This window comes from Ostrea edulis, chromosome 9 (assembly GCF_947568905.1).
Source record: "Ostrea edulis chromosome 9, xbOstEdul1.1, whole genome shotgun sequence".
NCBI lineage: Eukaryota > Metazoa > Mollusca > Bivalvia > Ostreida > Ostreidae > Ostrea > Ostrea edulis.
This window is the reverse complement of record NC_079172.1, coordinates 13,572,630-13,586,888: the sequence shown is the minus strand read 5'-3', so window position 1 is coordinate 13,586,888 and position 14,259 is coordinate 13,572,630. Positions and strand designations below refer to the sequence as shown.

Sequence of the window (14,259 nt, the reverse complement as noted above, 5' to 3'; positions counted from 1 at the left end):
GATCGCAGAAAGTATAAGATGTAATAGATTATCGATCATAGACAATGCCAATTCATGGCTGCCCAGGTCTATACTCTTTTATTGCCAAAATCATAGTCACTTTCAAAATTAAAGTAAAAGATAAACTTTCATCAGAATCGAAGTACATCTTAAATTGTTGAAAGTACCAATCTGTTCATCGAAATATCTAAAAACACTTCCAACAACACAACATGTGAAATTTTACAAGATGTACATTAACTTTCTTATTTCAGTCTTCTATGATTGTAATTCTAGCTGAACATACTTTCAGTTGCAAAATCCATTTCAGTTCTAATGTTGTAGTTAAACATTGCTCAGTATATATATATATATATATATATATATATATATATATGTGTGTGTGTGTGTGTGTGTGTGTGTGTGTGTGTGTGTGTGTATATATATATATATATATATATATATATATATATATATTTGCCCAACTCTCTATTTTCTATTGCTTATAGGTGTTCGTTATCTTCACTTTTGATACATGCACATGAGAGTTTGTTAATGGGAAATTAAACCCTGTGCCAATATTTGAGTATTTGTATTTGAGTATTAATTTACTATTTGTAACCAATAAGACAGTTGCTTGTATTTACCTACAAAAATATTAATTCCGTTTTTAGCATACTGATTCTAAGGAAATTATCTTAGTGTTCCATAAAATGACTCTTCCTCATATTGAGACTCTATCAATTCTAAGATGATTTTATGCATTGTTTGCTTCTACGCCGGTTCATATCCGCTATCTTCATGAAGTTGATCTCTCTTTCGTCCAATCAAATACACAATCAGTACGATGATCACAAGTCCTGCTAGAGAAGCTCCGACTGCAATAGGTACAATGTTGTTTGTGTCCTCGTCCCCGGTACACTCATTGGCATCTGTTGAATAATGATTCATGACATTAATACACAAACAAATGTTGTAAAAGTGATCAGATAGAAGGTTGAACACAGCAACAGAGACAGCTCTAATTATATAGTGTTAAAAGGACAACTGATTCAAGTTTGCAAGTTTTAATAGATTTGCAGAATGTTATTCATTATTTATACACCTAATGCACTAACATCTCTAAAAACATGCCAACACAACTAAAAATATGTAACACACCTAGCAATATATTAACATTCCTGATACAGTGACACACCTACCAATATATTAACAGTCCTAATACATGACACACCTAACGATATATTAACATTCCTAATACAGTGACACACCTAACAATATATAAACATTCCTAATACAGTGATACAACTACCAGTATATTAACATTCCTAATAAAGTGACACCTAACAATAGACAAACAAAAACACATACCACCAAATTGTGTTGTGTTTCCATCTTTGAAAGCCTGATACTGGAAGTCTGTGACTGCCATTGACAAACCATCGTGTAAGTCAAATGTGGTAGCTTTGTTGCACATATAGCTCTTGTCTTTGCTTGTTGTCAACATGGTAAGGTTGGTAGCAACAACTGATTTCTTTTCACCAACCACTAGAAAACAATAACAGATACCATGCATTCAATAAAAAAAAATACTGTGAATCACTTTCACAGAAATTAACGCATGGACTGAGAGTCACTGAAATTAATCTTGACCAGTTTGCAACACATACTCTGTTGCGTTTGTTCTGGAGAGAATTTGAAAAGACCCTGTCCAATTTTGAGAAGTGTGTCTTCAATTTTTTCGAGATTGAAATATGATAAAATAGGTATAACAGGACAAAGATTTTACTTAAAGAGATCAAGAACGTCAAGGAATCGAAACTTCAAAACATCAAGTGTGAATTTGTGAAAATGTATAAAAAATCAGCTTAGAGAGATCAAGACCTGAGTCACCTGTAGTTACAGATATGATCGCTCGTTATCTATTTTGTAAGTATTGCAGAACAATACGTGCCCCCTATCAGTCCCATGTCAATCATTTGCATAATATTCTCTGTGAATAATCTTTTGACAACAGCTAATGTTTAATAAAATAAAAATAAATCATAATTATTATGAAAATTATCCAAAAACATTATAGGAAAATAGAATTTCATAAGGCTATACATATTGCTGGGACCGTATCCGGTCTAGAAATTTCTATTGTTTCATTTCTTGCATTTTCTTTAACATTCAAAACAATCATCTACAAACAATAAAGTCTTTATCCTTGCATTAAACAATGCTGTATTCGTCCTCAGCCTCGAGTTCTATTGCCCCTTTAGGAACAACCTCACCTCCAGTATTCTGAACAATAAACCATACAAGTCAGCATTTCGCAAATTCTATGGTCGTTATAACGATCTAGTTCGTCAATACAACCTCGCATTGGGTCAAATGCTGTCTGACGTGTTTCATACCGATTGTTAAACCGTTCTTGGCACACTGATTTTGACTGCGGATAACTCCGTTTACCTGATCAGGATATGGGGCTCACGGCGGGTGTGACCGGTCAACAGGGGATGCTTACTCCTCCTAGGCACCTGATCCCACCTCTGGTGTGTCCAGGGGTCCGTGTGTGCCCAACTATCTATTTTGTATTGCTTGTAGGAGTTATGAGATTGATCACTGTTCGTTATCTTCACCTTGCATAAAGTTCTTTATTTTCACTTCTACCTAAGCGTCGTCAACATTCACAACTTTCTACCCGCGTCTCTGTCACCATGTGTCGTCTAGATATTTTGTGTGTTAAAACAAGTATATATACATGTATATCTACAATAATGATTTTTGGAATCCTCATATATTGTTATTTTCAAAACTGTTTTAAAATGTAACGCCTGAGGATTATAAAATGAAAGCGCTTGCGATAAATTTTTAACTTTGTGTACTGTTTATTCTATTTTTTTTAATATTTTATACCGGACACTGTGATGTTTTAAAAACACAATTTGGATTATATATATATATATATATATATATATATATATATATATATATATATATATATATATATATATATATATATTCCCTACTGAAACTCCATCATCCCATCACAGGCCAGGATTTGAAGATCTACCTGAGGATGCATGCATTTTAGATATGGACCTGCTGGTTATGAAAACATTTTTTGGAATCCTCATATATTGTTATGTAAACATTAGATTCCATCTTGAGGCCCCACCCTACCCTCCAGGGCCGTGATTTGGATAAATCAAAATCGGCACTTATATATCAATATGACTTATCATAGCCCTGTTGGTATTGAGAATAAGATCCCCCCCCCCCCATGTATTACCATGTAAAACATATATACCTCACTAAACTCTGCACTTATTGTAGATGCTGTATTTATGGAACTAGTACTCGAGAGAAAAAGATTTTTTTTTTTAATTTCCCTATGTATTCCGATATAAAACTTTGTTCCCAAATCGTGGTCCCACCCTACCTTATTCCATGATTAGAATATACTTGAATCTACACTACTTTAGGATGCTTGCATGTCAAAATGAGTAATCGTGACCCTACAGTTCTTAAGAACATTTTTTAAAAATATGATCTCTTATTGTAACTCCATCATATCCACGGGAACCAAAAAATTGTACAGTTTTGAATCTCCACTCATTAAGAAAGCGTTTACATGAGTTTTGTCTTCTCTGCTTCAGTGCTTTTTGTTGAGAAGACTTTCAAATTACATTTTGGCCACCCTATTTTACTATCTATTAATTATTATCTCCCCTTTGAAAAGAGTATGGTCCTTCATTTGAACAATTGTAAATCCCTTTATGGTTATTGAGAAGCAAGAAATGTTTAAAAGTTTACGGACAGACTCACAGATGACGAAGCCTATAGTTCCCTCCAGTTTCACGAGTACAGGACTAATAGGGTAATTATTGATGTGCATGAACATGAGAAATATTTACTCACTGCTATCTTCAATATCAATGAAGAGATTGCTGTTGTAGTCATAATCCAGTTGGATTTGTGAAATAAAGTACTTGGTGGGTTTTGTTGGTGCAGTTAAGAGCTCGGTTTCTTTGCCATCAGACGAGAAGAAAATCGTAAGATTCCAGCTGTCATAAAATGTAATTTCTATATTTTGAGAGAGATATCCATTCAGTGTTGTGCTGCAGCTTCCTCCAGTTACATTGAACTCTGATGGCACGGATATCAGTTCTGACACATTCTGAAATTAATCACACAAAGAGTACTGTATAAAACACTGCCATTAAATATCTGCAATCCATTTTACTGTACAAATTAAAACACTGTCATTAAATATCTGCAATCCATTTTACTGCACGAAAGACAGTCATTTAAAATTAATAATCCATTTTACTGAACTAAATACTGACATTAAATATCTGCAATCATTTTACCGTACAAAACAGTGTCATTTGACCTATAATCCATTTTAATGTACAAAACATTGTCATTTAAAAATATTTATAATCCATTTTACTGTACTAAACAATGTAATTTTAAAATATCCATAATCCATTTTACTGTACAAAAATACCGTTATTCAATACCCAGGGATCCTGAAATTTACAATTTATTAGACGCCTTCTTACTCTTCAGGACTATGCATTTAGTTTATCTAACAGACATGTAGTTGAAGAGAAGAGGAGTTTTCAAAACTAGTAAATGTTTGGCAGTTTTTCTCCAATGTGTAAGGTCCCAGGGTTGAGGAGTGATGTTATTTAAAATTTATATCCCCCTTGTCCAAAAGATGCTTCATACCAAATTTTAAAAGAATTGGAAAAATAGATATTAACAAGTTAAAAATGTTCAACTGCTCAAGCACGATAAAGGACGACTTGTCATGCGTGACGCTGACCAATGGGAACAAGTTGCCTGAATGACTCATGATCAGTTGACCTAATAAGTCAATAAGGAAATTTATTTTCAAAAATTGTATTTAGATCTTTTTCTTGGTTGCTTTATGCAATCAGGAATTCTTTGAAAAATACAATAATTGCTGTAGAATTTACCTACCAGTAAGCACATTATGGACTACTTTTTAAAGAATTAAACTGCTTTCATTTTACGACGATTAACAGGCAAATTCAACAACATATTAATTGTTATTTCGGATTTCAAACATTTCGGTTAAGCATCACTGAAGAGACATTGTGTGTCGAAATGCGCATCTGGTGCATCAAAATTTGTACCGTATAAGTACTTCTTGTTGTCAATAGAAAACCAAAAAGAATGATAGTATGCAGTATAAGCTTTGGAAAAAGGACATGACATCATTATCAATTTTCAGTAAACCGGACACCCCACTTGGCCGCCTATTTTCTTTAGTCCAATAGCTGGTCAGTATTCAGAGTTTACTGTTCTTGTCATTGTGTGAAACCCACGGGGTACCATCAAACCCCGCAGGTTTTACACGATGTTTACTTGTAAAAACTTAATTAATGCTTCATTTCTTCAATGCATAATGATATAAAGCTAAGCAGGAACAAATGCTACACAGTCTATCTTTGAAACACATATTATCATTTTAAGACATACAACGCTTAATTATTCAGCTGATTATTGAATTATTTCCTTCAAATATTTGTAAATTTAATCAAGGGGTGGGCTGGAGATGTTTTAAAAATCATTATTTTACTTCTAACTTAAAAATTACAATGCCACAAAAAATGAAACATAAACTTTGTTAACGTACGCCCCTTTTTGACACGTATGGAATGCTAAACTGGATTCTGCCTTTAAAGACAATACACGTGTTGTTTGCCTCCGTAAAAGTAAATGTGTTATTTGGAATGGTCATAGGAACAGGACCCACATCTTCTTTACAGTCGGCTCCTGAAAGGCAAGATTAAGAAAATTAGTTTTGTGCAATTTACTACACTGTACCACATTGGCCTGTGAGTACACAGTAACTGGCGGACATACAGTGCCGCAGAAATTGAAAAAGAATTTTCAACATAATAAAAATGAACCTTTCAAATTTTAAGATATAAAGTGTAACTTGTATAATTTGGAAATATTTGATTCCAGAATAGCAAATAGACATCTTAATTACAGACTCAAATACAGAAAGCCATAGTAGTAGATTTTCGCTGAATCTTTTAAAATAATTTTTTTTAGTACACAGTAACTGGAGGATTTCATCAGGTGTCTAGGAAGTAAGCATCCCCTGTCGACAGGTCACACCCGCCGTGAGTCCTCTATCTTGATCAGATAAACGGAGTTATCCGTAGTCAAAATTATTTTGCCAAGAACAGCCTAACAATCGGTATGAAACATGTCAGACAGCATTTGAACCAATGATAAGTTGTATTGGCAAACTAAATTGTTATATCAACCACATGCGGACTTTAAACGAAAATGTTGAAACCCTTGCACCATCAACTTCTCTGTCGGTAGCCTGCCTCGATTTAAAAACTGATCATATGCAGAACAAGCTCTTGCGTATCGAATCAGTTGAGAGATATAAACACCATATGCAGGTGTTAATGGAATATTGCTACATGAATATGGGAAGTTGACGATGGAGAAGCTGAAATCATCCCGTTTATCATAGACTTGAGTTGTTAGTTTGTTTTGGTCTAAAATGAATAATCTGATTACTCCTTCATTATTGTGTACTGGATATGTATGCTATAGAAACGCGTTTTCATTTAATCCTAAAATCTGTAATTCTCGAGAGATTTTTGCGAGTTCCTAATGCAAATATTTCAGATACCAGTAGTCTATCAAATGAATGGGTTCTCGATAGTTGATTGTGATGTCGTTAAACGTAACAGTTTGTTTGAGAAATGTTTTGACTGAATGATGCTCAAAACGCAACGCAATTTGACGATTGGAAGCAAATGTGTCTTCAGCCTACGACAACAGTTTTCCATGTCTTCTCCCACATTACAAAAAATTGACTGTTCCTCAAAAAGCCAAGCAAAAGAGTATACTATTGACAAGTCTATAGTTTAATTCTTACATGCTCAGAAATCACAAGCAAAAAAAGTACGATTAATATCTCTGATGAAAGGTGAAGATAACAAACGGTTATCAATCTCATAACTCCTAAAAGCAATACAAAGTAGAGAGTTGGGCAAACACGAACCCCTGGATATACCAGAGGTGGGATCAAGTTCCTCGAATGAGTAAGCAACCGCTGTTGATCGGTCACTAGGTTTTCTTTAAACCTTTAAAATTCTGAATTTCACGGGGCCCAGAAAGGTTGTTCATTTATCAGGTATAGTCCTTTGATACAGTTTAAACAATACTTCAGATTGCACACCATCCAGATTAGTCAAGTTTGACTGCACTATGTTTGCATACTATAATACTTACCATTGTCTGAGAACTTTCCACTTTCCACATTAAAAGCCTGAACACGGAACTGTTTCACGATGAAGCCCAGCGTTCCGTCCTTAAAGGTCTCTCCTGTATCACACTTGTAGTATACTTTGGCATCGGAGAAGTTGATTGGTTCATTCACGATGTGGTTTAGCTCATCTGGAAAAAAAAAGGCCAGAGTCATATCAAATAACAATCCACCATAATTTATATGTAACAAACATAGATGAATTTATTGCTAATGTTCAACTCAAAAAGATTTTGAAAATTGTCAAGTTGAAGGTATAAAATTCCTTTGGATAGTACAACAACAAAACTTACCAGCCCAAACATACACATACACATGTACTTATTTCATATTTTTATACAGTGTAACAAATCAGTAATCATAGCAACCTGAATACGTAAATTACGTGGACAAATTTGACACAGATATTACAAAACTCATTACCATCTTTAAAACACTATTAATTCAAGAGAATTTAAAGTGTTTTTGTCTTTAAACTCAGACAGAATTAAGCTTTAAATTGTGTAATACATGGAGCCAATTCATTTACCTTCCTTGGCATCAGGGAATGACTTGGAATTCAAACTGACTTCTGCTGACCAAGACACCAGCCGAGACTTATCATTCACAATCTCAAAGTTAAAGGTCATTGACTTTATGGCCTCGTCTTTTGCTGTGATGGTGAGTTGGGATGTAGTGTCATTCACGCTTGCACACTTTCCGGTGACATTGACATTCTTACTCTCTGGAACATTCACAATCCCAGAACCCTACAAATTAAGATATATTATGCATTTGGAAGTGTTTCTAGCCCAAAGTTTGAAAGTGTCTTTTGGGAGAAACATCTATGTACTTGTTATAGTTCAGAGGCAGAAGGGACCAGTGGTCCATACCCCACCCACTGAGATTGGTCAAAATTAACATTTTTTTCTAATCTAATGAAGTTGAAGTTGTTAAATAATAAAATAGAAAGAACACACCCCCACCTTCCTTCAAATTAAGAGATTCATGGGCCATAACACTCACCCGAGTCACCCTCAAAATTAAATTATTTTTCAATTCTAATAACGTTAGCCTTGTTGATCTTCAGAAGAAGATATTTAAAAGATCTTTACCCTCTTTTATCCAATTATAAATTTTAACCCCATATTATGACCCCAACCTAGCCTCATGGGGTTGTGACTGTGTGATTCTAAAGTCAACCCTAACCACATTGTTGCTTTTCTGAATATTACTTTGTGATATCGTAAATGACAGTATTTGACAACAACAGCCCTTGTTTAACGGTTAAATCAATATTAATCTATCATATATTTTAAATTACCCGCCGCTAAGAGAGTGGCCATTGAAGTTTAATTTATGACGTCACACCGTCGCTTCCGGTTTATTTCTTCACCCGCACTGTAAACATGACAAGCCACGAACACTTTAAAATCCATATTGTTGCATGCAGCAGACACCCATAATTTTAAAGTCGCTTGAATTAGCAGCTCAAAATGATAAGAGCGTATGACCAGATCAAAGCGGTAGTTGTTTGTAATAACGAGATTGAGTGGTTTTATCCCCCAAGATATCAATAAATATGAAATCTTTAAGTATTTATCTATTCAATTACATGAGTGCTCGATTGCTTGCTTTTAATATGTGGTGTAAAATTTTGTATATTTGATTGTCTACAAGTACAAGACTATTTCAATTTCAGTGCTTTGAAATGCATGCAAATGTCAATACTTAATATGATTTATTCAATAAGGCAAATTATTATTTAGATATTCATTTCATATTACACACCAATGAAGTAAGCATATTGATAACTCGTATGAGGATTTAACATATGCGATTCAGTTTCCGTAATTTACATTTTATTGGCAAGAGTATTACAGAAGTATAATTTTGTGAGACTAGCCATTAGCAAAAATTAAGTTCTTACTAATAAACTCGTACACATAGAGAAGACTTACATTTATCAATTAGCAATGAATAGTGATTTGTGAAACACATCAATGTATCCACAAGAAAATAAGGACTCGCAAAATAGAAGTGATCTACAATATCCAGACGCTTCATTAATCAGAAAGAGTTTGTTAGGGACCAAAGTGTCCGGATTAACAAGGATCTACTGTATTTCCACTGAATTCATTCCATCTAATCTACACTGTTTCTATGAACTAACACGTACTGTAAAAGTGCTTATTTATGCGTGGGGGAAATTTTACACTAATAACGCATTATGTAATCAATGCTTAAATTTCCCCCACGCGTTTAGCTATAGATTAGATATTAGATTTAATATAGATCATATTCAGTTACCGCGTATTTTCCCTTACGCGTAATATTGGACGTTGGATAACTTAACACCCACCATAAATAACCACATTTACAGTATCACAAGCTAATGGAAACATCTACTGTCAGTTTAGATATCCATCATGAGCTTAGATGTCTAATGTAAGATTAGATACCCCATTGTAATTTTACTATCAAAGGTCAGTAAAATAGAATTATCCCTTACACTGCTATTATCCTTTTTCATGTAAGTAACACTGAGCTGGAAGCTACCCTCCATGATGAGACAAGCTTCAGAGCCCTCCATGACCCGGTATGTGGATTTTCCAAGTGGTGTGGGAGGTGTGGGGATATCAGTGGTTGTTGGAGGGGGTTCAGTTGTCGGTTGAGTGCTTGCCCCTGTGGTTGGCGTTGTTGAGTTGGATTCTGTTGATATTATGACTGATGTTGTCATCTGATCAGCACTGCACACAAACACTGAAAAAGTCATAGGGTTTTCTTTGAGAATTGTAATCTTCGTCTCATGAAAAACATAACAACTATGTATACAGGAGAAAAAGCAAGTTTGTAAATTTGCAAAATAAAAAAGACATAAAATAATATGCAAGGTGAAGATAACGAACAGTGATCAATCTCATAAATCCTATAAGCAATGCAAAATAGATAGTTGGGCAAATAGGGACCCCTGGACACACCAGAGGTAGGATCAGGTGCCTAGGAGGAGTAAGCATACCCTGTTGACCGGTCACACTCGCCGTGAGCCCTATATCCTGATCAGGTAAACGGAATTATCCGCAGTCAAAATCAATGTACCAAGAACGACTTAACAATCGGTATGAAACACGTCAGACAACATTTGACCCAATGATAGGTTGTATTGACGAGCTAGATCGTTATAACGACCATAGAATTTGCGAAATGCTGACTTAAATCGAGACAATTTAAACCCCTGTATCATCATCTTTGTCAATAGCTTACCTCGATTTAAAAACTGACTATACGCAGAACAAGCTCTTGCATATCGAATCAGTTGAGATATATAAACACCATATGCAGGTGATAATGGAATATTGCTACATAAATATGGGAAGTTGACGATGGAGAAGCTAAAATCATCCCGTTTGTTATACAGTTGAGTTGTCAGTTTGCCGTTAATGTCTGCTTTCAATAAAATATCTAAGTATGAAGCAGAAGTGGATGACTCTGTGGTGATAAAAATTTAATGAAAATAACGATATATATATATATATATATAAAGATTTTTAAAAAGAGCAAACCATTATTTTCATATACTAACTATTCAATTTTATACACATAATGTGCTGCAAGATAATAATTTCTTTACTATATATGTATCGACTTTGCAGTTCAAACTGATATTACATAATGTTTTCATATCTTAACGAATAAGTGAGATATAGAAATAATTTCCTTTCATAAGGTATTCTGATTGTTAGGCCGTTCTTGGCACACTCATTTTGACTACGGATAACTCCGTTTACCTCATCAGGATATAAGGCTCATGGCGGGTGTGACCGGTCGACAGGGGATGCTTACTTCTCCTGGACACCTGACCCCACCTCTTGTGTGTCCAGGGGGTCCGTGTTTACCCAACTATCTATTTTGTATTGCTTATAGGAGTTATAAGATTGATCACTGTTCGTTATATTTACCTGTCATTCAATGTATAACGAGAGAATAATTATCATTTTAAATCATCATTGTTAAATAATGATGAAAGTGAAGCAGATGAAATTCACATGACTGATAAATGATTAGAAGCTGATCTTTCTCCACTTGGAACTTTTTAAAAGATTTATTTGCCCTATGTAAAAATAAAAAAAACCCATCTAATTTTCTGAAAATGTGTTTGGTAAATGATTAATCATTTTTCATATTTTTATGAAGAGAAAGAGTATGTAACTTTCTACTAAGAGATTTGTATGACAATATAATTTATCTGATAAATATTGTAATAAAACATGCTCTTTTGGTGTTAAATTCTAGGTGAAATAAATAAAGCAGTAAACAAAATTTTGAAAATTCCTATGGTAGATTACTTTATTGGATGAACCCTTCAAACTGATACCATGATTAAAAAATCCCACCATTTATCTATTAGATATGAAATATGGTCGTTATACTTTGAATACCTTAATTTGATTTTTGAAACATACAAATAATATACTTATATGATACAGAAAATCCAAACTGAAAATCACAGAAAAGACGACAATAATATCATAAAAACTCACAAGTCCAGTTAACTTTATATTGCAAAACTTTACTATAATACAAGGATAAAATTACATCGCTGTGCATACGAGTGAGCATTTGGCAGTTATATACACACGAGTAAATGCCCATTGATACCTTCTTCATACAAAGGTAGAATGACAGTGTGCAATTGATAACAAAGGATTAGATGCAAGGTAGGTGTGTGGGGAATATATAGGAACATGACTACAGTGGGACGTAGGACTCTGCAAGGAATTAGCTGCTAGCACCGTACAAGTTGATTAGGATGTTGTGTTGGTTGATAGGACCATATCTACAAGTTACATAGGATGTGCCAGCTGATAGGACTCTGTGTACAAGTTGAATTGGATGCTGTGCCGGTTGATCGGACTCAGTGTACAAGTTGGATCGGATGTAGCTGCAGAACTGTCCACACATTTTTCCAGAGAACTACAGTTCTGCAGCTAGATCGGATGTTCTGCCAACTGATAGGACTCTGTAAAAGTTGGATTGGATGCCGTGCCGGATGATAGGACCCTGTTCTGTCTGGATCAGATTCTGAGCCATCACTAACCGTCACTGCTAAGATTTCCACCCTGGATATTGAAGGCCTGTATCTGTGTATTGGACATATCCAAAACCAGTGAATATGTGACACCTTCCAGATCTCCTGTCAGTGTAATTTTCTGGGGGGAGTTACACTCGTAAAGTTGTGTATCATTTCCCATCACTAGATCTCCTTGATCATTTAAATTAACCGAATCTACAATAAATTTAACACACAATGAAGACATTTTCATAAAGAAGTATCAGTTCTACATTCAGTTTATCTCTAAATATGAATAACTAAGCAATACCATAATGTTTTACCTAAAAAAAACTTGAATTTGAAGGGGAAAAAAATGAATTCCCAACTTTATCAATGATGCAGCTGTTTATTACAACTTTGCTAAATGAATAATGTAACCAAAGGCAATATATAAATCATAAATGGAATTTGAATTATAAAATAAAAATTGCATTTACAAAGAAGAATTTGTCTTCACTACATGTAGCTGAATTGATCAAAATCAAGTCAATGTTGGCGCTTACTTGGTGTCGGAACTCCTGGAAAGTAGTAACTAGGGGAAACAGCGAACACAAAACTCATACTGACTGCACGATTGTCTGCTTTAAGGAATGTGAGAGTCAGAATATCCTCATTGCTATTTTGAAGTAACATGGATGCAATATCTTCAGTTGCTGATGCACAATCCCCACTTATCACAGTAAAATTATTTCCATCAAGTATTACAGAACCAGTTCCATTGGACAGTGTAAAAGTAACATCCATCTTCACAACGATGCAGGACTGGTTATTACCATCCAAGTAAACATATTCACTCCCCTGAACCACTGCTAGTGCTTTGTTAAAATATTATACAGTTGAACATGGTTAATATTATGAAATTCTAAGAAATGAAAAAACTTGCAAATTATGTTCACAGACAGAAATAGATCATCTTATACTGACCAAGAGGGCCAGGGCTGAGTTTTACTAAACTTCTTATCTTACGCAAGAAATTCTTGCTTAAGAATTTCGTACGTTTTCATTTAAGATACGATGCTTCTGTTTTACTAACGTGTTCTTAAGTTTCCATCGTAAACTTAACTTGCGAAAGATCCGCAACTTACGATCTGACGCTGCGCAATCGCATTTGTTACTTTCGATTTCAGTATTTCATAGTACATGTAAATTCAATATGGATTTACAGCAGTTGATGGGGTCCTCATTGGAGATTTAATAATTTTAAAGCAAATAAAGTTCAAAATAGATAATTACTAAAATCTAAGAAATTTTTGTACAAAAATATATTTGTTTTTTATGATTGCATACGAAATATCAATCGTATTCATATTTTAGTCAGTATAGATTTAAGAAATTTGTAAAGAAATTACTTTGTGATAAATACACTGAAACCTGGTACAATAATCGAAATTAATTAATTGATGGGGAAACTGTGCACTTATTTTAAACTTAAGGAGCACTTTGGTTTTGAGAACTATCTTAATAAAATTAAAAAATTTGATATTAGAAGATCTATTTGTAAGTTACGGATATCAGCTCATAAATTAAGGATTGAAGTTGGTAAATATTCTGGTATTACTAGGAATGAACGAATATGTAACAAATGCAACTCCGGTTCATTAGGTGATGAGATTCATTTTTTTTTTATATTAAATGTGAAAAGTTTGCTGATGAAAGAAAAGCTTTTTGTGGTGCTATAGAAAAAACAGTTTAAAATGTTACCAAACTCAATGATGAACCAAATTTCATTTACATACTATGTTCTGAAGAGCCATCCATTCCAAATATAACTGGAAAATTTATTTTGAACAATATATGCCACTGTATTTGTATGTGTTATGTAATCACTTCTTTCTTTACTTGTATATGTACATTATTTGTGTGTATTTTC

At 34.1% G+C, this 14,259-nt stretch overlaps 1 protein-coding gene across 1 annotated transcript in view; it reads right to left on the bottom strand.

Annotated features, from left to right (window-relative positions):
• Window positions 1-429: 429 nt before the first annotated feature.
• LOC125658991 (lysosome-associated membrane glycoprotein 1-like) overlaps window positions 430-14,259 on the bottom strand; it is a 34,895-nt gene continuing 21,065 nt past the window's right edge. The window contains exons 2-10 of the mRNA XM_048890469.2: window positions 12,893-13,204; window positions 12,375-12,563; window positions 9,789-10,039; window positions 7,827-8,046; window positions 7,264-7,428; window positions 5,636-5,775; window positions 3,886-4,144; window positions 1,351-1,527; window positions 430-911 (exon numbers count right to left, since the gene is read on the bottom strand). Coding sequence (XP_048746426.2) covers window positions 754-911; window positions 1,351-1,527; window positions 3,886-4,144; window positions 5,636-5,775; window positions 7,264-7,428; window positions 7,827-8,046; window positions 9,789-10,039; window positions 12,375-12,563; window positions 12,893-13,204 — 1,871 coding nt within the window. The 3' untranslated portion in view covers window positions 430-753. The remainder of the gene's footprint in view (window positions 912-1,350; window positions 1,528-3,885; window positions 4,145-5,635; window positions 5,776-7,263; window positions 7,429-7,826; window positions 8,047-9,788; window positions 10,040-12,374; window positions 12,564-12,892; window positions 13,205-14,259) is intronic.